Here is a 26200-nt window from a genome sequence, read left to right as displayed (position 1 = left end):
TTTTTTCTTTTTTTTACCAATTTTGATAATCTTCTAAAATTATCTTCCCTAAAAATATTCTTATCTGTCATCTTACAGCAATGGTTCTTAAGTTTTAGGCTCGTGGGAATCAATATGTCTGGAATGAACTCTAGGATTCAGTATTTTGAACAAACAATCCCAGCAAATTGAGACTCATGAAGCCAACTGACCACATTTTAAGAAACACTGAATTAAATTTTTTTTTTCAAAAAACTAGTTCCACGCTAAAAAAAAGAAGAAAGAAACGCTGAATTATGAGTACTCAGCCAGCAATTCAACCTTTTCTTGAAGCCTCAAGGTAACCACTATAAACAACTAATACTGAATCCACCTGTGACACAATGAAGCCCTAGGGGTTACATAGGTGTGTGGGGATTTGGCCCCATGCCAGAGGCCTCCATACTGCAGTGTCTGACTCTCAGATCACTGTTATCCTTTACTAGCAGGCTCAGCTGTCAATTTCACTATTGTAACAGTGTGCCTGTCTCCAGCAGTATTCACTTTTAGACCTCTTAAATTTTCTTCTAATATGCTGTAGCCTAGAAAACAGATAGCCAAGTTTATTTGAATAACTATAATAAAATTAAGTGGGGGGCTTCCCTGGTGGCGCAGCAGTTGAGAGTCTGCCTGCCGATGCAGGGGACACGGGTTCGTGCCCCGGTCTGGGAGGATCCCGCATGCAGTGGAGCAGCTGGGCCCGTGAGCCATGGCCGCTGATCCTGTGCGTCCGGAGCCTGTGCTCCGCAGTGGGAGAGGCCACAGCAGTGAGAGGCCCGTGTACGGAAAAAAAAAAAAAAAAAAATTAAGTGGGTACTATCTGAAAGGACCAAAGTATATCTGTAAGTACTATAGTAAGCTATGTTACATCCATTTGAACATCTCAGAAGTCAGTTCTAAATACCACCTTTCAACTGTGATTGGGTTAGTTGTAACTGCCAAATACATGACCTCCAGATAAGTGAATTGTGTGTCTTTCTCTCTCTATCTCTCGGACAACCTCACATACGTTTGTATGTATGCATGCACGTACGTGTGTGTATGTGTAGTCCTAAAAGGTCCCATTTCACTTCCCTGGTGGCACAGTGGTTAAGACTCAATGCTCCCAATGCAGGGGGCACAGGTTTATTCCCTGGTCAGGGAACTAGATCCCACATGCATGCCACAACTAAGAGTTCACATGACACAACTAAGGGGCCGACGAGCCGCAACTGAGAAGCCCGTGAGACACAACTAAGGAGCCCATGGGCCACAATTAAGGAGCCCATGTGCCGCAACTAAGACCCAGCACAACCAAATAAATAAATAAATATTTTTTTAAAAAACCCTGCTTCTTTAAAAATAAGTCCCAATTCCTTGCATGGGTCTCCAAATTCTCCCCATACATTTTATGTCTGGTCCATTTCATTTAAATTCTGACTTTTCAAATTATTGTGTACAGAGTATTACCTTTCAAAGATTTTATGAAAGTGAAACTAAGATTTCACCGTAAGGCTACCCAAATACAAAACATTGTATCTAAACACTTAAATAGCACCTACACACAAGATTCAAAGCACTCCGTAAAGAGCATAGTCTATATGGATGGAGAAATTTAGGAGTTTTCTCAAGGCCACCCAAGTTATGGCCAAAAACTGAGTTAAGGACAAACAACTGATAACTAGTTGCTAAACTAATGACTAAATCAACGATGAAAATTTTTAAAATTTTCTTTTTATATAAAGAGATATCACTAAAAAATATATATTTTAGTTTGCTCTTTTCTTTATTACTGGCTCCTAAGAAATCTTGGACTAGTTCTCAGAAAATTCTATCAAAATATAAATAATTTTTTAAAGTTTAGAGTTATTTCAAACCATCTCTAAACCAAAATTCCAGCATTCTCTCTGAGCACCATAATGAATTATAGCCAAGAAAATACTAATTTTCTCATGTTATCTGCCAACAATATATTTATAAGTTAAAATTGGTTTATGACAGAATTAGATACTTGATTATATTTTCTGTGCAGACAAAAAATTTTCTCTTGTCTTTTTATGTTAAAATTAAAATACCTATATACCAATGCATAAATCTCTAGGGGGTGTTCTTAAAATTACTGTAAAGACATTTTGTTCTTGTCGCCTAGACCTACTGAATTTTGTTACTGCATTATCATGTGAATTGTTGATCAATTTATATATTATATCAATTTATATTACTTTTTCTTCTTACCTATTCAGTTTACACAAGAGATGAAAACTTTAAAAAATCTGCAAGCACCAGTGTTAAATTACTTTTGGGAACAAGAGGGAGAGCAGACTGGAGTTAGGGTGGCCATCTTATGACCAACATGCTCTTTAATTTTTAGATAACAGTTCCATTCCCAGACACTAATTCTAATGACCGAATATGAAAAGCGGTCAAAATCTAATTAGGCCTGTATTACTAACAGATGCTAATACAAAATGAATCCTATGCCCACTCAAAACTGGCCATGTCCCAGTAGACAGAAGAAGCATGACTGATGGTTCATCTTCTAGTCTGCTAAGACTGGAAAACCCAAGATCAATTCTTCAGAAGTGTCTTTCCTATTTAATAGAGTGACCAATTTTGGGGGCACCGATAGTGGCAGTGATAAGGACAGAGGGAAGAAAAAAATATACAATGTATAATATGACTAAACTGTGGGAAAAATCTATAGCCTGTACCTAAATTACTGCTTCAAAATCTTCTTTCCCAATAGAACTAAACTCATAAATATGCCCATTATAGTCTCACTATTAACAAATATTACACCAATCAAAAATACACTGCATTGTTTCTTTAAAAACTTTACCAATGATATTAGATGCAAGGCCAATTTCCAATATTCGCTCATTCAATAAACAGCAAGTACCCATTAAGTGCATGGCACTGTGCTAGGAACTGTAAAGGAATGTAACAAATTATTTCATGCGATTATCCTTACCTTCAGCTGAAATCCGGTTTCATTCACAGTCTCCTTCCAGTTACCTTCCTAAAAATTAAAGTTAATTTTAGATATCATTGCAAAATAGCCCGTAAGGAATATTCCAAATTAAATATCTATCGTTCTGTTCTTCTTTCAGGGGAGATGGAAGAGAAAGGTTAAAAAAGAATTCCTTTCACTGCAAAATTAAACATACAATCCAGATTCCAAAAGATTACCAAAGATGGACTCAAGATTTTATAGACCTGGGCTTCAAAAAACTAAAGGCTAATTCTGATACCATTTAAGTGATACCCAAAAGTACCATCTTTAGTATCTTTAAGTATAAAAATGTTAGCCAAAAGAATGATGTAATTTACTTTGGAAATTCAAAACAGAACAAACCACGAAATGCATATAAATTAACAAAGCTGCTCCAAAAGGATCCTTAAGAATAAGCACTCCACGATTTAAAATTTAAAAGATCCCAAGTCAAATGAATTTTTTTAGAAGACTAAATAAAAGAAAAATACCTGTGTTAAAAACAAATAGAAGATTTTGTCTCTACAAAGGATGGGATGTGAAGCAACTCTCAAGAGGAAGTTTTCTAAACCAATTCGACGTCTTTCCACAAAATCCGGGTCCATGTTGTCAGCAGAGAGTTTATGCCAAACAAATTCTGCCTAGATAAACAAAACAACCATGAAGAATAGTCTCAATGCTAAATACTTCTGAACTATACTGCCATTTCACTTCTTACCCTTTTTTCTGGTAAAGGTGGCACAACAATATGCGGATAGTAAACTAAAAGGTAGTTTCTCAACAACTCAAATTCACTATACCGCCTCCATAGTGAGTCTGTTAGGACACTCTGACCATCAATATGTTCAACTGACCTGAAAAAGACAGAATAAGATTTCTAGTGCTTTTTAAAAATACAAATGCATGCACACGACCTCCTTTAAAACTGATAACTCCATTCCTTTAAAACTGATAGCTCCATTTACTGAATGAACCAGACACTGAGTAGAGAATTTTTCATGTATTATTTAATCCCTACAACAAACCTGGTGAAGCAGGGATTACTGTCCCCATTTCACAGATGAGGAAGCAGCTGCACAGTATATGCTCTTCCTACAATCACAAAGATCTGTGGGTAGAGCACTCAGATCCATCTGATTCCCAAGCTTTCACTCCTAACCACTTTCTTCTGTTATAGAAAACCTATTTGAACTCAAGAGAAATAGTCATATTAGGAACATTCTAAAAGCCTCAATATAAAATAATTTGGTTAATGTATAACAGCTGGCTTTCCAATATAGTAAAGTCTGGCTTAGCCAGTGTTTCATTAAAGAAAAAGTATTTTTCACTGCCACAATGAGAGAACAACTCCTGCCACAATGAGGGAATAATATTCATGCCAAAGACGATGTGACACCAAAAAAACCCTCGATTCAACATTATAAACGAATCAGATGCATCCAAGTACCTGAAAAAACCCACAAAAGCAAAATGTCAATTAACTCTGAAACAGTGGGGAGAAGGGATGTAAAAATTCAATTCTAGTCTTATCTTTAATATAAAGAGCTGCAGGCAATGCCATGTCTCATCCATATAAAAGTTCAAGTTGGGGGAAAGCTGGGTAAAATCATATAAAGAATATTTGAAATTATTTTGACTATTTACAATTTCTGCTAGCATAATCACTGTTAGAAAACATTAGTCTTCTAAACATTATCAGAACCTTCCCATTTTCTAATTGTTTGCTTGAAAATAACTTATAGGCCCTCCAAGAAACATAACCAAAGTGTGCATCTGTACGTTATGGCATAAAGGCACAGAGGCTAAATCAGTCTTAGAATAAAGTAAAGTCTTGAGAAGATATATATACTGTGTCATGCTCAACACAAGCATTTTAATAATAAATAAATAAAATAATTTATTATTTATTATACTTAAAAAATAATTTTTATATTGTTTGCCACTAAATTTATTCATTGCATTATATATTAGAAAAGGAAACATAATAGAAAGGAAACAGAAAAGGAAGCATAATATGAAATTCAAAATGTACAAATGGTTCCCATGGCAAAGATATAGGATTATTAAATCATAATTCATTTTAAAGAGTTGACCTAACCATTAGCTATGACTAATACTATTCTAATTCCGATTTTCAACTTCAGCTGAAAAAATATCTTAGGTTAATATCAAGTTTCAAATTATTTAAAATCATGACCAACAGAACCCACATCTTGCTAATAAGCAAATAAATATAGCCTATAAGCAGTATACCTAAAGGTTGTTAGAAGATCTTTTACAAGTTGATTTTGTTTTTTGTTTTGTTTTAAAGGCCACAAAAGGCAGGGTCTAACAACTGGAAACACCTAAAAGCATAGGGAAGACTTTCTTTGGACCACAAAACTACCCCATTTATCCAATCATTTAACAAATACTTAATAGCACATAATTGGTTTTACATGCAACATTTAATTTAACCCTCACAATAAAGTAGATAGGATCATCAGCCCTGTTTTACAAATTAGAGGAATTAAGTGAAGACATCATATAGCCTCCCAAGACAATGAGGAATTCTTACCTATTACTATGTACAGTATACTTTATTTTAAAAGGGTTCATACTCTATGAACAGGAAAGCATAAACACCTCTGGAGAAATTAAAATCAATGACTTTAGCCTTATTCATTCTTAGCCTATTAAACTGTAACACTATAGGCAATTGCTAAATGGACTTTCTACTTGTGTCCAAAGAGTAGGTAGATAAGCTATATGTTAAAGTTCAACTTTTAGTCAATATCAAGGCTCAATAATACTCATATTGTCCAAGACTATCTGAATAATACTGAATTACAGCAAGAATCCTACATGATTAAATTAATAAATTCCAGGGTTCTGTGGTTGTTGAAGGAAAGTTAGCCTTAGGGGTACAGTACTTTCAAAATAATCTATCTAAAAGCAGTGTTTCTCAAAGTGGATATGTACATGATGTGGGGTAGGCAAGAATTTAAGAGAGGGAAAACACAAATCATAAAAGAAAAAAGACAGATAAATTTAACTATCTTAAAATGTAAAGCCTTTATACTTGATAAAACTATGGTCCATCTGCTTCAAAAACACCTGGAATTTTGCTTAAAATGTGTCAATTCCTGGACCCCACCCAAAACTCTGCAGCTTAACAAAATTTCCAAGTGATTCCTATACATTTTAAAGTTTGAGAATCACTGTTTTAAAATAAATGAAATACAATTGTGAAAGTCAACTCAATAATCCTTTTGTGCACCACACATTTACTGATGATCCACTTAAATATTTATCCAGAGTCTAGCTATATTACTCGTGTATGGTCACTTCTAACTCCAAGTTTCAAATTATAATACTCTATTCATTTCAGTCAAGAGTAAACTATAAGTCATTCCAGATTATTCAAATCAAGTCTCTTCCAGCAGTAAAACTAGTCAACAGCTAATTTCATTGTTCAATTGGGTGAAGAAATAGGCACATACTAAAAATGTCCTTTTTCAGCGAGCCACAACTAAGAAGCCCACGAGCCGCAACTAAGGAGCCTGCTTCCCGCAACTAAGGAGCCTGCTTCCCGCAACTAAGGAGCCTGCCTGCCGCAACTAAGAGACCTGGGGCAACCAAATAAATAAATAAAATAGAATAAAATAAAAATATCCTTTACAGTTTTAAATTTAAGAATTTACTTAGAAAAAAAAAAGAATTTACTTAGAAAGTTAGAGCCATGAATTTCTAAAGTATGATTTATTTATTTATTTATTTAGGCTGCACTGGGCCTTAGTTGCGGCATGCAGGCTCTTTAGTTGTGGCATGCAGAATCTTTAGTTGTGGCATGCAAACTCTTAGTTGCAGCATGACTGTGGGATCTAGGTCTCTGACCAGGGATCAAACCTGGGCCCCCTGCATTGGGAGCTCAGAGTGTTAGCCACTAGACCACCAGGGCAGTCCCCTAAAGTATGATTTTTTAAAGTAGCTAATTTAACTTAAAAAAAAAACCTCTCATGGGACCATAATTTTTTTTAATTACCTTAAAAAATCTCTCTGATACATACATGTATATATGCATGCCCCAAAACAATCTATTTTTTAAAAGACCCACCTTAGCTCTTTTCCCCAAATTCCTATCATACACAAATTTTCTCTTCTTTTTGGAAGATTCTTTTTTTCTTTTCTTGTTTTGTTTTCTTTGCTTGTTGTGTGTGTATGTATGTGTGTGTGTAAGAAGGAAGACTATAGTTAAAGAAAGGATTACCAGAATTATTTGTAAACTAAATAACCTTCACCATGATTTTAACTTTCATTTTGGGTAGAACCACAGACCTGGAGAAAACCCTGAAAATGGCACAGGGTTCAGCCCTAAGGCTAGTTTGGTGACGGTGTGGTAAAGCCAATGAAAATGACTAAAAAAACCTTTTAATGTATTCATATTAAAACATGGTTGTAACACTTTATCAACTAGGTCTGGTAGTTCTATTGTTTTATTTTAGAAGTTATCAGAAAGTTCTCTCATATCTACTTGTTTTATTTATTTATTTTATTTATTTTTTTCTGCTGTGCCACACAGCATAAAGGATCTTAGTTCCCTGACCAGGGTTCAAACCCACACCCCCTGCACCAGAAGCAGGGAGTCTTAACCACTGGACTGCCAGGGAAGTCCCTCTACTTGTTTTATTTATTTATTCAAATAGATTGATTTATTTATTTATTTTTGGCTGTGTTGGGTCTTCATTGCTGCACACAGGCTTTCTTTAGTTGAGGCGAGCGGGGGCTACTCTTCATCGCGGTGCGCAGGCTTCTCGTTGTGGTGGCTTCTCTTTGTTGTGGAGCATGGGCTCCAGGCATGCGGGCTTCGGGAGTTGTGGCACACAGGCTCAGTAGTTGTGGCTCGCAGGCTCTAGAGCACAGGCTCAGTAGTTATGGCACATGGGTCCAGCCTCTCTGCGGCGTGTGGGATCTTCCTGAACCAGGGCTCGAACCCATGTCTCCTGCACCGGCAGGTGGATTCTTAACCACTGCACCACCAGGCAAGACCCCCCTCTACTTGCTTTAATTGAAAGTATTTCTGCTCAGTCCACAGAGAGAAAAGACCTTGTCAGTATAGTCTTTACATAAACTGTTTATAATTGGCAAAATAAATTGAGTCTTCCCTTGCTTTGCTCTAGACAAAACAATCTAATTCCTTTAACTTCTTCCTTATGAGGTAAGACTTTTCTGGTGAGTTGTGATTACACCATGAGCTACTTTATCTTCTTCCTTTTTTTTTTCGATTACACCATGATTTATTTTATCTTTTCAATTTTACCCCAAGGTCTAAAGCTCCAGTCTCAATCAATTTTTAACTGACTTTAATTTCTCGCCAAAAAAAAAAAAAAAAGATTAAAAATGGGGAATTCCTTGGGAGTCCAGTGGTTAGGACTCCATGCTTCCACTGCAGGGGTCATGGGTTCCATCCCTGGTCAGGGAACTAAGGTCCTCGTGCATGCTGCACAGCTGGCAGGGACAAAGGGGGGATTTTAATTTCTCTGTAACTCCCAACTCTCCTAAACTGACTTAGACTGTATTCTCTCCTCCTAGACTTCTTTGTTAACCATCTCCACTTACTTAAGTCCGCTTAATACTTCATATATCTCTGAGAACCTGGTATCTTTTCCCCAAATCACAAAAGGGTTGTATCTAACAACAAGAACTCCACTAAAGCATGTGTCAAGTAACATTCCAGATCCCAAAAGTATTCCAATAACCTTCCCTCTCCCTCCAAAACAAGTACATTAGAACTTAGCTACTAAGAGTACCAGAGTAAAAGACACACCTGTTAACCTGTTAAAAAGTAAAACAGCAAAAATCCCTAAAAAGACAATGACCTGTAAACAATTCCATTATACAACAGAATTTGCATCAATAGCTACCAAAACTTTTTCTATCTAAACCTAGGCCTAATTCTCATCACTCACCTTGTTTCAATGAGGTAAGCAGTATATGTTTCTTGCATGTTCATGGCATTCCTCCCAGTTCGCTTTTCTGCTTCTGAAACACTAATTTCTATCTTCTTCAACCAAAAATTATTTTCCATCATCTGAATAAAAATAATGGAAGAACAACAACAAAAAACCTTTAAAATTATATTGAAAACACCCTAGCTATTTTAATAAAATCCATTATTAGTACATATTTCGGGCTACTTTTTTACCTCTCTTAAGTTGCTAGGGGTTGCTAAATGATATCAGCAAATGCCATGCCTTTTTATCAGCATACTGTAGCACATTAAACTTTTCCAGAAGCTATTTTAACAAGTGCCATATTAATTATTAAAATGTAGGCAAGATTATAAGAAAAAAAATTAAGATAAAATGTAGACATTTCACACAGTAACCAAGAATAAACGTATACAGAAATACACATGAAAAAAATCTAAAAATACTATATACAAAGACAAATGATGCTCAATACTGATATTTAATCTGTTTTTAATATTTATTTATTTGGCTGCGTCGGGTCTTCATTGAGCCACGTGGGATCTTTTGTTGAGGTGCTCATTGTGGCGTGCGGGCCCTTCCTTGAGGTGCACAGGCTTCTCTCTAGTTTTGCTCTCTCGTTGTCGCGTGGGCTCCAGAGCACGTGGGCTCTGTAGTTTGCAGCATGCAGGCTAAGTTGAGGTGCGCAAGCTCAGCAGTTGTGGCGCACAGGCTTAGCTGCCCTGCGTCCCCTGTACTGGAAGGCAGACTCTTTACCACTGGACCACGAGGGAAGTTCCTGATATCTAATCTTTTTATTTTACCAAAGTCAAATCTCTATCTCAAATATAAAATACTACATATATGGCAAAATGTGAGATTTTTAGCAGGCAGGTTAAAAAAAAAAAGCAGGAGTCGTCACATATTTAACCATAAATTTGCCTAAACTTTTTTTTTTATATTTATTTTTGGCTGTATTGGGTCTTCATTGCTGCGTGCAGGCTTTCTCTAGTTGCAGCGAGCAGGCGCTACTCTTTGTTGCAGTGCCCGGACTTCTCACTGAGGTGGCTTCTCTTTGTTGCGGATCATGGGCTCTAGGTGCGCGGGCTTCAGCAGTTGTGGCATACAGGCTCAGTAGTTGTGGCTCACAGACTCTAGAGCACAGGCTCAGTAGTTGGGGTGCACAGGCTTAGTTGCTTCATGGCATGTGGGAGCTTCCTGGACCAGGGCTCAAACCCGTGTCCCCTGCATTGGCAGGTAGATTCTTAACCACTGCACCACCAGGGAAGTCCCTGCCTAAACTTCTTGGCAGTGATTAACAGGCTCCACTGTGAGAAAGCAGGTTTTCCTATTTTTTTTTTAAATATTGCTTTTATTTATTTATTCATTTTTTTATTGAAGTATAGTTGATTCACAAACTTGTTTTAGTTTCTGGTGTACAGCAAAGTGATTCAGTTATATATATATTCTTTTTCATACTCTTTTCCACTATGGTTTATTAGAGAATAATGAATATAGTTCCCTGTGCTATATACAGTAGGACCTTGTTTATCTGAGGCAGCAGGTTTTATCAACAGGAGACTTCTTTCTTTTCTGCTAGATCATCCCAAGGTCTGTATCAAAGCACCAAAGAAAATGACAAAGACATCACAGGTGGTTCACAGGCTCTTTCTGTAGGAAGTGTGCCACTGAAGAAGGGTCTTGAATGTATCCAAAGTAACTCCAAATTAAACAAGAAAGACACAGTGAGACCATGCGATAACTGCTATGCTTTGGTTTTTTCTCCCTTGCTCACTTTTAAAGTTCAGTTGGTTTTAATTAAAAACTCTGTACTATATTATAACTGGGGTTAGTCTGTGAAGAAGAGATATAAGTAAAAAGATGGATACACCAAAAGTTTAAAGAAAAAGATGCATGCAGTAAAACCCATGATGATACTCTATACAGAAAATTAAACCTGTGTACTATGAAGAGAAAATAAGCTATGTGACAGTACACAAAATTAAATCAGTGATGAATAAAGATGACACACTTAGGATGTACCGCCAAAAATGTTAAAGAAAAATGGAGGAGGTAAAAATGCTAAAATTAGGACAGAGAAGAGCCAACCCAAAACAGAACAAAAATGAAAACAAAAACCACTCTGCTGTCAAACAAGACACTTTTATAAAATATAAGTTTTATGTTTATGTACTAAAAGAGAAAATAAGACAGGAGAAAATCATTCAATTAAAAGAAAGCTCAAAAAATTACATAAGCACAAACCACTCAACGTCAGGGTTATGAAGCCCTCACTGGTTGAGATTATACATATAAAAAATTTGGGCCCACAGCCAAGCACTGTTTTACCATCACGTACTCCAGTGAAAAATTCTCTGAACTCTGGAAGCACATAACTGATAAAGCAAGTTATTTCCCAGCCAAAAATATAATGCATGTGAGTCATAAATTTACCCCATTATGCCATCCAATTACACAGAAGGAAAAAATAAAAGAATAAAATCAACTATCATAAAAACTAAAGACTGGCATATAAAAATACCAGCACAGTTTGGGAGATGATATAAAATTGCTTATCCTGTCATACTAAAGTACAAACAATGCCAAGAATAACACAACTAATACCATAATTGTTAAAAGGACACATTCAAAATATTGAGAAATGGATAAACTTGGTAACTGGAAGATGGGACCGGGACTGTGTTTTAAAGAGAGACATAATATATTATTTTTTTTAATTGAAGTATAGTTGATTTATAATGTGTGCTAGTGAGACATGACATTTTAGATGTATTAAAAGTGGACTTCTCATTAAAGAACATCACTAAAGAGTGATGCTACACTCACATCCTACACTTACATTCAAAGGAATAACATCCCAAATGTAGATGCTTGATATGTGAATCACTACTTTTTACCTAACTTAAGACCAAATAAATATAGAAGATGGACATATTTAAAAGGCTGATGAAATTCTTTATTTTCAATTCAGTGAGTAAAAATGAATATAATCTACTTTAAGTTTTAAAAATGTTGCAAACAGTGAAACAGTACAAGCAAGCATAAAACAGATAACAGTGATAAAAGGAACAATAAGAAATTATTAATTCAATAACTGAATATTTACTGAGTATCTATCAATACAATGACAGTCCTTAGGAATGGGAAGATAACTGGGAAAAGGTGCCTGAGTTCAGTGGTTCACTGCTTGCCTGAGGAATTCTCACCATCTAGTAGCTAATGTTCATCTGCGGCGTCCTTTAGGATTAAAGACAAAATGAAGACAAATGACAACCTTAATATAACAACTTTCAGGACTGTAGATGAAAAGAGTTGGTGTATCTATAGCACTCATTTAGTTAATCTTATTTAAATCACACAAGAAAGAAAATATATCACATTCATTGTTATACTACAAATTATGGGGAAAAGATAAAATTAAAACAGTCCAAAAAACAAAAAACAGGCAGATGGAGATGAGCATGGAGCTAACTCAGAAGAATAAGAATGCAAAGAAAGAAAAATAAATAGCAAAAAATAAAATAGAATTCTAGGCTGTAAAACTGACACGGCAAAAAAATCAAAACAGTAAGATGGTAAGCTCTCCCAAAATGGTAATGAAAAAAAGACCCACAAAAAGTGAAAATGATGAAAGATGATTTTAAAAAAAGGAAAACTAAGAACCAATGCTTAAATAATAGAAGTTCTTGAAGAAGAAATCAGAAGAAACAGAACAGAGATAATAATCTGTATAACTAAAAAGGAAACCAAAAAAAATCCTTTCTGGATTGAAAAAATTTTTTCTACAGCTCCAAACTGAAAGGCATGTGGTCCACGTATAATGATTTAGAAAATTAAATATCTTCAGCATACAGAAAAAAATCCTAGACCATTCCAATAGATGCAGAAAAAGCTTTCAACAAAATTCAATACCCACTTATGATAAAAATCCTCCAGAATGTAGGCAGAGAGGGAACCTCCCTCAACAAAATAAAGGCCATATATGACAAACCCACAGCAAACATAGTTCTCAATGGTGAAAAACTTAAAGCATTTCCTCTAAGACCAGGAAAAAGACAAGGTTGCCCACTCTCACCACTATTATTCAACAAAGTTCTGGAAGTTTTAGCCACAGCAATCAGAGAAGAAAAAGAAATAAAAGGAATCCAAATCGGAAAAGAAGAAGTAAAACTGTCACTGTTTGCAGATGACAGGATACCATACATAGAGAATCCTAAAGATGCTACCAGAAAACTACTAGAGCTAATCAATGAATTTGGTAAAGTAGCAGGATACAAAATTAATGCACAGAAATCTCTTGCATTCCTATACACTAATGATGAAAAATCTGAAAGAGAAATTAAGGAACACTCCCATTTATCACTGCAACAAAAAGAATAAAATACGTAGGAATAAAACTACCTAAGGAGACAAAAGACCTGTATGCAGAAAACTATAAGACACTGATGAAAGAAATTAAAGATGATACAAACAGATGGAGAGATATACCATGCGTCTTGGATTGGAAGAATCAATATTGTGAAAATGACTATACTACCCAAAGCAATCTACAGATTCAATGCAATCCCTATCAAACTACCAATGGCATTTTTCACAGAACTAGAATCAAAAAATTTCACAATCTGTATGGAAACACAAAAGACCCCGAAGAGCCAAAGCAATCTTGAGAAAGAAAAACAGAGCTGGAGGAATCAGGCTCCCAGACTTCAGACTATACTACAAAGCTACAGTAATCAAGACAGTATGGTACTGGCAGAAGAACAGAAATGTAAATCAATGGAACAAGATAGAAAGCCCAGAGATAAACCCACGCACATATGGTCACTTTATTTTTCATAAAGGAGGCAAGAATATACAATGGAGAAAAGACAGCCTCTTCAGTAAGTGGTGCTGGGAAAACTGGACAGCTACATGTAAAAGAATGAAATTAGAACACTCCCTAACACCATACACAAAAATAAACTTCAAATGGATTAAAGACCTAAATATAAGGCCAGACACTATAAAACTCTTAGAGGAAAACATAGGCAGAACACTCTGACATAAATCACAGCAAGATACTTTTTGACCCACCTCCTAGAGAAATGGAAATAAAAACAAAAATAAACAAATGGGACCTAATGAAACTTAAAAGCTTTTGCACAGCAAAGGAAACCATAAACAAGACAAAAAGACAACCCGCAGAATGGGAGAAAATATTTGCAAACAAAGCAACTGACAAAGGATTAATCTCCAAAATTTACAAGCAGCTCATGCAGCTCAATATCCAAAAAAAACCACAACCCAATCCAAAAATGGGCAGAAGACCTAAACAGATATTTCTCCAAAGAAGATATACAGATTGCCAACAAACACATGAAAGGATGCTCAACATCACTAACCACTGGAGAAATGCAAAATCAAAACTACAATGAGGTATCACCTCACACTGGTCAGAATGGCCATCATCAAAAAATCTACAAACAATAAATGCTGGAGAGGGTGTGGAGAAAAGGGAACCCTCTAGCACTGTTGGTGGGAATGTAAATTGATACAGCCACTATGGAGAACAGTATGAAGCTTCTTTAAAAAACTAAAAATATGGGCTTGCCCGGTGGCGCAGTGGTTGAGAGTCCGCCTGCCGATGCAGGGGACACAGGTTCATGCCCCCGTCCGGGAAGAACCCACATGCCGCGGAGTGGCTGGGCCCGTGAGCCATGGCCACTGAGCCTGCGCGTCCGGAGCCTGTGCTCCACAATGGGAGAGATCACCACAGCAGTGAGAGGCCCGCGTACTGCAAAAAAAAAAAAAACTAAAAATAGAACTACCACACGACCCAGCAATCCTAGTACTGGGCATATACCCTGAGAAAACCATAATTAAATAAGAGTCATGTACCAGAATGTTCACTGCATCTTTATTTACAATAGCCAGGACATGGAAGCAACCTAAGTGTCCATCGACAGATGAATGGATAAAGAAGATGTGGCACACATATACAATGGAATATTACTCAGCCATAAAAAGAAACGAAACTGAGTTATTTGTAGTGAGGTGGATGAACCTAGATTCTGTCATACAGAGTGAAATAAGTCAGAAAGAGAAAAACAAATTCCATATGCTAACATATATATGGAATCTAAAAAAAAAAATTTGTTCTGACGAACCTAGGGGCAGGACAGGAATAAAGACGCAGACATAGAGAATCGACTTGAGGACATGGGGAGGGGGAAGGGTAAGCTGGGACGAAGTGAGAGAGTGGCATGGACATATACACACTACCAAATGTAAAATAGCTAGCTAGTGGGAAGCAGCGGCATAGCACAGGGAGATCAGCTTCGTGCTTTGTGACCACCTAGAGGGGAAGGATAGGGAGGGTGGGAGGGAGACGCAAGGGGGAGGGGATATGGGGATATATGTATACGTATAGCTGATTTACTCTGTTATACGGCAGAAACTAACACAACATTGTAAAGCAATTATACTCCAATAAAGATGTTAAAAAAAATCCTAAGAAGATTAAGGCAGAAAAATAAAGAACAAGACCACTATAAAAGAATAAAGACCAGATTTGTCCTAGATTTCACAATAATAAAGTCCAAATGACAAAGAAGCATCACGTATACAGGACATGCTTGAAATATTATAAAACATACTAACATATTGTTCCTTTAAAAATACTTTACCCCAGCAGGGTTTTTTTTTGTAGAAGCTGATACTCTGTTCCTAAAACTTATAAGGAAATACAAAGGACCTAGAATAGCCAAAACAATTTTGAAAAATAACAAGTTGCAGGACCTACACTATTCAAAATTTATTAAAAAGCTAAACTAATCAAGACAGTGAGGTATTGGCAGGACAGACATAGAGATCAATGGGTCAATGCAGCAGAACTGAGAATCCAGAAATAAACCCTTACATTTGAGATCAACTGATTTTAATAAACACACCAAGGCAAGTCAACAGCGAATGGAGAGTCTTTTCAACATACAGTGCAGGGACAACTGAATAGCCACAGGCAAAAAAAAAAAAAAAGTAGACCCTTTACTCACACAGTACACAGAAATTAACTCAAAATGGCTTACATACTCAGATATAAAAGCTAAAACTGGGCAATTCCCTGGTGGTCCAGTGGTTAGGACTCTGCACTTTCGCTGTCGAGGGCCCAGGTTCAATCCCTGGTCGGGGAACTAAGATCCTGCAAGCTGCTCGGCATGGCCAAAAAAAAAAACCTAAAACTGAAATTTCTAGAAGAAAACAAAGGAGAAAATCATCGTGATCTTGGGATAAACAAAGAGTTCTCAGATACAATACCAAAACAACAACCTATAAAAGAAAAAAAATTGATATACTGGACTTTGTCAAAATTAAAAATTTTTGCTCTTGTAAAGACACCATTAAGAAAAAGAAAAAAGCCACAGCCTAGGGGGGGAAAGAATCTCATTAACTGATTAAAAAAAGAAAAAACTTGTATCCAGAATACCTGAACAACACGTATATACAACTCAGTAAAAAGGAAAACCACCCAATTGTAAAATAAGCAAAAGATCTGAATAAAATTTCACCAGAGAAGACATACAAATGGCAATAAGCACATGAGAAGATGCTCAACACCAGGAGTCATTAGAAAAATGCAAATTAAAACCACTTCACACCCACTAGAATGGCCAAAATCAGAAAGATAGACAATGCCAAGTGCTGGCAAGGATGTGGAGAAATGTGAGCCTCATAATTGCTGGTGGTAGTGCTAAATGGTACAGCCACTTTGGAAAACAGTGGCAGTTTCTTAAAAAGTAAACATAAACTTACCATATAACCCAGCAATTACGCTCCTACAAGTCTAACTCAAGAGAACTGTAAACATATATCCCCACAAAGACTTGCACAGGAATAAATATTCATCATAGCAGTAATATTCATAATAGCTAAAAACTGAAAATAACCCCACTTCCATCAAATGGTGAATACACAAAATGTGATGTATCTATACAATCGAATATTATTCAGTAACAAAAAGAAATGACTAATACATGCTATAATATGGATGAACCTCAAAAACATTATAAGAAGGCAGACTCAAAAGACAACAGTGTATGATTCCATTTATATGAAATACCCAAAAGACAAATTAATAAAGAAAGCAGACAGTGGTTGCCTCGGGCTAAGGGTGGGAAGGGGGATTAACTACAAAGGGGAATGAAGGAATTTGGGGGAATGACAGAAATGTTCTAAAACTAGGTTGCAGTGATGGTTGTGCAACTCTGCAAATTTACTAAAAATTACTGAATTTATATACTTATAATGGCTGAATTTTACGGTATATAAACTATACCTTAATAAAGTTTAAAAAATAAAATAAAATCCATGAGTCCATAATGAAACAGACAAATAAAGAGAAATTTTGATGAGGAACAAGATATTTTCATAGTTTCAAAGTATGTCCCCACAAAAAGAGATCAGATTTGTGGTACCAGAGGCGAGGTATGGGGGGAAAAAGAACTGGATGAAAGCAGTCAAAAGGTACAAACTTCCAGTTATAAGATAAATAAGTACTACAGATGGAATATACAACATGATAAATATAATTAACACTGCTGTATGTTATTTATGAGGGTTGTTTTCTTTTCTCTTTTTGGTTGCGCTGGGTCTTCCTTGCTGCTCGTGGGCTTTCTCTAGTTGCTGCAAGCAGCGGCTTCTCTTGTTGCGGAGCACAGCCTCTAAGCACACTGGCTTCCGTAATTGCAGCATGCAGGCTCAGTAGTTGCGGCATGTGGGCCCCTAGAGTGCATGGGCTTCAGTAGTTGTGGCGGGTGGGCTCAGTAGTTGTGGCTCACGGGCTTAGTTGCTCTGCGGCATGTGGGATCTTCCCAGACCAGGGCTCAAACCCGGGTCCCTTGCATTGGCAGGCAGATCCTTAACCACCGCGCCACCAGAGAAGCCCCTATGAGAGTCGTTAAGAGAGTAAATCCTTTGAGTTCTCATCACAAGAAAAAAAAAATTCTTTTCTATTTATTAAATTTTCTATCTATATGAGCTGATCGATGTTCATTTCATGAATACTGCAAGTCAAATCATTATGCTGTATGCCTTAAACATATATAGTGCTGTATGCCAATTATATCTCAATAAAACTGGAAGAAAAAAAATTATGTCCACAAAAAATTAATTACAAAGGGAAAAAGAGTAACTTTATATTGGAGAAGACTGGCAGAAAAAGTGACCAAATCTAATCGTGTGCAGACTGGTAAGAAGCAATTAGAAGAACACAGCATCACTTTAGTGGCAATTTCTGCCAAAGCAGCATAACCTGAATTTAATCATGAGAAAACATCAGGCAAACCCAAACTGAAGGGACTTCCCTGGTGGCGCAGTGGTTGAGAATCCGCCTGCCAATGCAAGAGACACAGGTTCGAGCCCTGGTCCGGGAAGATCCCACATGCCGCAGAGCAACTAAGCCCATGTGCCACAACTACTGAGCCTGAGCTCTAGAGCACGCAAGCCACAACTACTGAGCCCATGCGCCACAACTACTGAAGCCCGCGTGCCTAGAGCCCATGCTCCGCAACAAGAGAAGCCACTGCACTGCAACGAAGAGCAGCCCTCACTCGCCGCAACTCGAGAAAGCCCACACACAGCAACAAAGACCCAATGCAGCCAAAAATAATAATAATAATTAATTAATTAAAAAAAGAAAAAGAAGAGAGAAATATAAGAGGGCACTACGTGAAGTAATGATTAAGTATTGTTTCCTGAAACAACGCTTATGTATACAAGTATATGTATACTGACTATGACTAAAAATGTATTTTGTACTGTGAGTCGCCTTCAAAAAAATCTGAGAGCTGCCAAGGTAGAAAATGAGGAAAACATTCTTGAGAATGACTTAATTATCTGCTACTAAACTGATAAATTCTGTAACTATGCCTATACATTTTCTTTTCCTTTTTCATGTTATCTTCACCCACAAACGCTTATCTTCACCCACAAACGCCTCAAACCTTCCCCACAGTTCTGGCCTCCTCCACTCAGCTCTGTGCTGCCAATCTGTGAAGGTGCTAATTGTGTATAGGCATTTTCAAGCATCGGTTGCTCAAGCAGTTTTAGCCGTGACCAGCACTGCTAGGCCTAGACCCCTCTCCCTACAAAAATCATTATGCATCCCTTAGGCAGTGGTTCTTCTCTGAGCAAATACTGTTAACTGCCAACTCAACGGAATCTTCCAGCCTAAAAAAGTATTTTTACATCCATTCCCTTGCTATTTCCTCTCTCTTCTGCCAGGACTAATTACTACTCTCTTGGAGACTGAATTCATCTCTCATTTTTCATATTCTAAACTACTTTAAATAAAACTGACAATACTTAAAAAAAATACACTCTTCCTTATAAGGAAAAAGTATGAAAAGAAAGGAGACTTCTAATTAGACAATGGAAAGGAAGAGGATGAAGACTCACAGAAAGAAAAATAAGAGAATACAGAAAAAGAGTTTACAACAGAATTTAAAGAATCTTAATTAGTGACGTTTAAAACCAGAAAAGATTTGCAACCCTTAGACAGTGCTTCTTTCCACTACCCCTAGGTGTAGGGCAACTGGTACAATTTCCTCTCCAACCAAAATGTGCAGTCAAAAATAAGGCTGATGAGGCTTTTTGCCATCTCTGCCCACTATCTGCATAGGTATCTTCGTGGTGAAAAACTGATTGATAAATCAACACATCGCTTACACCTCTTTTTCTTCTTAACATAACAACTTAATCTTAACTAAAGGAAAAAATTTTAAGTACAGTATTTTACAATTTACAAGACTATTTCTAACTTTTTTTTTGGAATGAAGCTGCATGCCTTAATGAACAAGGCACTGATATCAACGCCAGGCAGACCTGGTCTCAAATCCCAGCCATGCCACTGACTAGCTTGTGACTTTGGCCAAATCACTTCTCTCTGTGCCTCTGCTTCCTCATCTTTATATGTCTTTTGGGGGTTAATTTCTGAAAATTAAATGAAAAGTAGAGCCTTACTGTGCCTAGCACAAACAACAAATGTAACTTACATGTCTGCCCAGACCACATTCCTATCTACCAGTAACAGTAGCAGCCTGGCTGTGGTTACTGCAATACTTCTCAACTGGGGATGGACTGGAGTAGAAGAGGGGATAGGAAGAGGGACAAGCAGACCTTCTAAGGAGGAGACTGGGGAATCTTTTAGGAGGAGGGAACAACGTACACAGTGCATGTGAATGTGTGTTTTTAAACTCCTGGTGATTCTGAAACATTTGTCCAAATGGCTTATATCTCTATAAATTACTAAATTACAGAGTTGTTTGAGGAACTCTTAAGTTTGGGCAATAATGAATGGTCTCCTGCAACACATGTTTACTGAAGAGTCAGGTAATACTGCGTAACTACAACTTTTACTGTACGATGGCATATTTGGATTTTCAAATATCTTAAACTGAACACATAGGTTTTTTTTTAATGAGATATTTATAAACACTTTTAAATAAACATAAATGGATTTTATATTATAGTTGCAACTTCATATTAGTTAAGTATCCAAAGGCTTTCACAAAAAAATTACCAAAATGTTCATCATGAGTCATAATCAAAATTAAACTCATGATGTAGCTAACAAAATATATGACTCTTACCTTTGGAAACAATCTAAAATTGCTTTAACACATATCCACAAGATTGGCAAATAATTTAAAGTCTGAAAATATTAAGTGTTGATAAGGACAGAGAGCATGAGGCACTACCAATGGGAACACAAATTGGTATATTCACTCTAAAAAACAATTTGGCACTACCTACTACCCTATATCCTATGCTACCACCCTATAATCCAGCAATTCCACTGTGAAGTTTATATGAGACATTTGCGCCAAGAATATGCAGGAAGAAGTTCATGGTAGTAGTAACTTAGAAATAGCAAGAATCTTGTAACAACGCCAGTGTCTGTAAACAGAAGAAAAGAGAAATCAACTATAGAATATCTATAAAATGGCATACTAAAGAGCCATGAGTATAAATGAACTAAGCTACATTTTCAATGAATCCCCAAAACATTATAGAGCAAAGAAAGGAAATCATAGTAAAACTAGTCCACTTAGGTAAATTTCAAAATCAAGTAAAACTAAACAACATATTGTTTAGGGACACTTACCATAAGATTGTCTTTAAAAAGCTAGAGAATTGTTAATACAAAATTCAGAATATAGATTACTTCTGTGGTGGAGGGAGTGGATGTAACCCAGGAGAATATATGGAGGCTTCAAAGGAACTGATAATTATTTTGTGAGACCCTTCTCTGCATTAATGGTATACTTCACGATAAAAGTTCCTTCCTTCCTTCCTCCCTCCCTCCCTCCCTCCCTTCTTTTCTTTTTAAGAGAACAGAAAAACTAAGTCACAGATGGGAATCTTCATTAAAAAAGCAAATCATTTAAGAGCCAAGTTTATGCACTACAGAATACACACACTTTTCTCACATTTCGTATGAGATACTGACTTCTCCACAAATAATTCTAGAATTTGGGAAGAAATTAAATGAAAAACTTAAAATTCACCCATAAAAGTCTTCATGCTATCCTATATATCTCGACATTTCCCCCAAGTAGGCAAAACGTTCAACTCCAATGTTGAAGTTCCTAGCTAGGAGGGTCTTTCTAGCTTCAGTCAGCAAACAACTTTAACTTTTCTTTATCCATTGACCATAAGGATGGGCAGTTTTGCATTAGCACTAACACCTGTTTCAGAAAAAAAGAAGCAAAATGGACGAGCAATGCACACTCTGATTAGGGTGGTCTGATGAGAAGTACTCCACTGAGTTTCTGAATCGCTTCAGTTCAACCTGGTCTACTCATCCTGCATTATGCATGAAAACACTTCGGAATGAAAGCAATTACAAATATAAACTGATGCATTTTCTCCTTTCCTCAAGCAAATGAAAATCACTAATTACCAAAGGAGCTTCTCAAAGCAGATACATGGGATATCCATGACATGTCTCCACTGGGAGATACAGCACCGACCCCAAATGAAGAAATTACAGTCAAACAAGGAGTTTTCTTTTAAATCTTTTTCACTTGTACTTTTTCATGACTCTAACACTTTGCTCCATCTCCTGATGGTGACACCAAGCCAACCACCCTTAATGCCCCAGACTTGTTCTGCAAGTCCCCCATTCTCTCCCTTCTCAAACACCGCTGCCACTGCCCACGGTGCCTCCGTTAAGCCTTCTCCGCACAACCCCTTACAAGATGCCAGAAACATCTGCGTTCCTCTTCAGGTCCAAACTCCCAGGCTCCCCGACCCTGAAAACCGCACCTACGCCAGCCTGGCGCTTCCCGGGCCCCATCTCCACGCCCGCCGAGCCGCACCCACAGAAAGCCCTCCGCCGCGCCCCCTTCACCCTTCCCGTGGTCCTGCAGCGCCCGGCGCTCGCCCCCTACTCAGAACCCCCACTCTGCACCCGTGGCCCGACTTTTCCACCCCGCTTCCCAGTCACCGCGGGGCCTCTCGGCCGAGCCCACCGGCCCCGGCCAGGCTAGACCAGCCCAGCCTTGCCCGCTAGGCCCCGACCCAGGCCGGGCGACCTCTGCCGCCTCTTCTCCTCACCGTGCCGTCCCCGGGGCCCTCGTCCCGGGCCCCCTCCGCTTCCTCACCGACCGCAGACTCCAGCCCAGCGTCAGGGTGGCCCAGCGGCTCTAGGGTCGCAGGCTGCAAACGCCGCTCGGGATCGGGAACCGCCTGCTCCATAGCTGCGGTTCGGCACGGCGGACACAGTGCGCTTGCGCCGCCTCGCCTAGCCGAGCCCGCCCCTCCACCCGCGGCCGCTGCCAGGCCCCGCCCCCTGGGCATGCGGCCTCCCCACCTGGCCTGGCCTCGCTCGCGGCTGCCGCTGAGGCAGAGAGGGCTCCTGGGTGAGGGCTGAAATTGGGGATCGGGCTAGGAAAGAAGGGCGGACCTACAAGGGAAGTGGTCAGCTGCTAAGCCAGGAGACCCAGGAATCCGGGAGAACTGGTTGAGAGAGAGAAAGTCAAGAGGAAGGTTAAGATCAGAGTAGGTACTGGAACCATTCAGGTCGGTGATCACATAAAGAAAAATTGAAACTCAAAAGAAATCGGAGGTTGGGACTTCCCTGGTGGCACAGTGGTTAAGAATCCGCCTGCCAGCGCAGGGGACACGGGTTTGAGCCCTGGTCCGAGCAACTAAGTCCGTGAGCCACAACTACTGAGCCTGCGTTCTAGAGCCTGTGAGCCACAACTACTTAGACCTTGTGCCACTACTACTGAAGCCCGCCCGCCTAGAGCCGGGGCTGGGCAACAAGAGAAGCCACTGCAATGAGAAGCCCGCACACCGCAAAGAGTGTGATAGTAGCCCCTGATCGTGGCAACTAGAGAAAGCCCGGGCAGCAGAAAAGACCCAACGCAGCCAAAAATAAATAAATAAATAAAAAAGAAATTGAAGGTTGCAATCTGACGTCTCCCTCTTGGCCTCTATCTTGCCTGCCATTATTTTTTCCATTCCTCGCTCCACCTACCCCCGCAACACACCCGGAAAGATCCGAGCCGCATAAATTGTCAGCAGGTTGAGTAACACAATTAGCAAAAGGTAACGCTTTTAAGTGTTTGAGAAAAGTTAAGCACTTGGCTGAAGCCATACTTGAGTTCTATCTTAAGTGTTTCTTGCAGCCCTGGAGATATCTGATAATTTTCTACAAACACCTCAGTTGAATTTTCGAACCTGCTTCCTAGACAAGCATTCACTATGGTACCCTGATGGGAAGCACTCACTGGGTGTACCAGACTGTGGTACCTTGAAGTACCCTGTACACAAAGTCTGGTCATCAATTTTTCAAGGAGAGAAACTGATCTTTCTGCCCAAATAACTTGGCTATTCAAAGCTGTGACACACAATTTTCTCCTCCTCCTGATACTTCCTCTGGCTTGGTAGCGATTTTTCCCATTCATCCCTAAAACCTCAAGTTATCATGTCCAAGTGCTATTATCACTTTGTTCAAAAATCGGTTATGGGGCTTCCCTGGTGGCGCAGTGGTTGAGAGTCCGCCTGCCGATGCAGGGGACACAGGTTTGTGCCCCGGTCTGGGAAGATCCCACATGCCGTGGAGCGGCCGGGCCCGTGAGCCATGGCCACAGAGCCTGCGCGTCCGGAGCCTGTGCTCCGCAACGGGAGAGGCCACGACAGTGAGAGGCCCGTGTATCGCTAAAAAAAAAAAAAAAAAAAAATCGGTTATGACCTTTCTCATATTTTTTTTTTACAGTTATTTACTTATATGTCGGTCTGCCCCAACTAGGCTTCAGACTCCTTTAAGGAAAGGACCCTATTTTATTATTTTTTTCTTACCAAACCTAGGACATTTACTCAATAAATGTTTAAAGGCATTCAATCAGTTTTTCAGGGAATATCCGTGCTAGGCAAATTCTCAGGAATTTTTTTTTTTTTTTTTTAGTTCCCCCACCAGGGATTGAACCCGGGTCCTCGGCAGTGAGAGTACAGCATCCTAACCACTGGACAACCAGGGAATTCCCAGGAACCATTTTTAAATCAGAAGACTATTTTATTAATTTATTATAGGAGAAATAGATATCTTCTTTCCGGGGACAGATATGTATCTGTTATCCTGTGCCCTTTTCCCAGTTTTGAGATACCCAGGAAACTAAGTCCTAGAGCCATTGGGATAAGTGCTCTGTGCTGGTGACTTGAGCATCTCACTCTGCAGTGAGTAGTGTTAGAAAACAATATTCAACTGAGTAAACTTTGACGATCTTGTTGGCTTTATTCAACAATTCATGGAGCAGGCAGCATCCCATGTTGCAGATAGAAAGGCATTCCAATGAGCTGTAAAAAATGAAAAACTTTTATAGGAGGGAATGGGGGCAAGGAAGTTATACTAGCAAAAAATGTATTGGCTGTGGCAAGGACACTTTCCTTTAGGGGACGGCAGGGCTCTAACGAACAGATTACCTCACTAGTGCTGACCAAGTAGTTCCTGGTTGACTGGTTTAAGATTCCATTTCGGGGAGAGCTGAAACTATAATTAAGTTAAATATTAAGTCCCGGTTTGGTGATGTGTGGTTAGCATAAGTGACTCCATTTGGGGCCTGTTGTCTTGTTTTAAACAACTGGAACAAGGAAGGGGACTCGGGACTTTACAAAGCAATCACCTGAGGGGAGGCCACAGTGCTATCTGTGGTTTCTAAAAAAAACCAAACGAACAATAATACTAAAACAGAGTAGGAACATCTGTTTCCCCTTCATTCACACCTCTTTTTTGGTGTGAAAAAAAAAAATTCAAGACTGCCTTTGAGAGGCTTCCCTGGTGGCGCAGTGGTTAAGAATCCGCCTGCCAATGCAGGGGACACGGGTTCAAGCCCTGGTCCGGGAAGATCCCACATGCCGCAGAGCAACTAAGCCCATGTGCCACAACTGCTGAGCCTGCACCCTAGAGCCCTCGAGCCACAACTACTGAAGGCTGCGTGCCTAGAGCCCATGCTCTGCAACAAGAGAAGCCACTTCAATGAGAAGCCCATGCACCACAACGAATAGCCCCTGCTCGCCACAACTAGAGAAAGCCCGCATGCAGCAACAAAGAGCCAACACAGCCAAAAATAAATAAATAAATAAGTTAAAAAAAAAAAAAAATACAGGGCTTCCCTGGTGGCGCAGTGGTTGAGAGTCCGCCGGCTGATGCAGGGAACATGGGTTCGTGTCCTGGTCCGGGAAGATCCCACATGCTGCAGAGCGGCTGGGCCCGTGAGCCATGGCCGCTGAGCCTGCGCGTCCGGAGCCTGTGCTCTGCAACAGGAGAGGCCACAACGGTGAGAGGCCTGCGTACCGCAAAAAACAAAACAAAACAAAACAATATCTAACAAGATATTTTTAAAAAAAGACTGCCTTTGATATCCATTTTAAGTCATTCACCTAGATATAACTTTGTTCCTGCATCTTCTTAAGAATGGCCTTGAAGAAACCAAATTTGAAAAATCAAAAGGGTGTTGAAGGGTCTAAAATAAGGATAAAAAGGATTCCATGTTCATTTTCCCTTATCTCATATACATATAATACATGTTCATTGTGGGAAAATTAGAAGATAGTTATGCATAAAAATAAAATCTATCCATGCTCCCACACCCAGAGATAAACACTTCACATTTAACATATATCCATTCAAATATCATGCACATATATAATAAAAATGGAACCACACTACAATGCTAATTTATAATTTATTTTATTCACTTAG

The 26200-nt window shown here is 38.7% G+C and overlaps 1 protein-coding gene across 2 annotated transcripts in view; it reads right to left on the bottom strand.

Moving 5' to 3' along the window:
- SNX4 (sorting nexin 4) overlaps window positions 1–22738 on the bottom strand; it is a 62289-nt gene extending 39551 nt beyond the window's left edge. Inside the window, exons 1-5 of one of the 2 annotated variants that reach the window (XM_065876321.1) lie at window positions 22599–22738; window positions 8938–9059; window positions 3708–3843; window positions 3481–3630; window positions 2969–3016 (exon numbers count right to left, since the gene is read on the bottom strand). In XM_065876321.1, coding sequence (XP_065732393.1) covers window positions 2969–3016; window positions 3481–3630; window positions 3708–3843; window positions 8938–9059 — 456 coding nt within the window. In that variant the 5' untranslated portion in view covers window positions 22599–22738. Of the gene's footprint in view, window positions 1–2968; window positions 3017–3480; window positions 3631–3707; window positions 3844–8937; window positions 9060–22551 lie in introns of both variants that reach the window. The other variant, XM_065876320.1, reaches the window with a different exon arrangement.
- Window positions 22739–26200: the final 3462 nt, after the last annotated feature.

Source organism: Phocoena phocoena, chromosome 4, assembly GCF_963924675.1.
Source record: "Phocoena phocoena chromosome 4, mPhoPho1.1, whole genome shotgun sequence".
Classification (NCBI taxonomy): Eukaryota; Metazoa; Chordata; class Mammalia; order Artiodactyla; family Phocoenidae; genus Phocoena; species Phocoena phocoena.
Note: the sequence above shows the minus strand (reverse complement) of the source record. Positions and strands in the feature narration are given on the sequence as shown.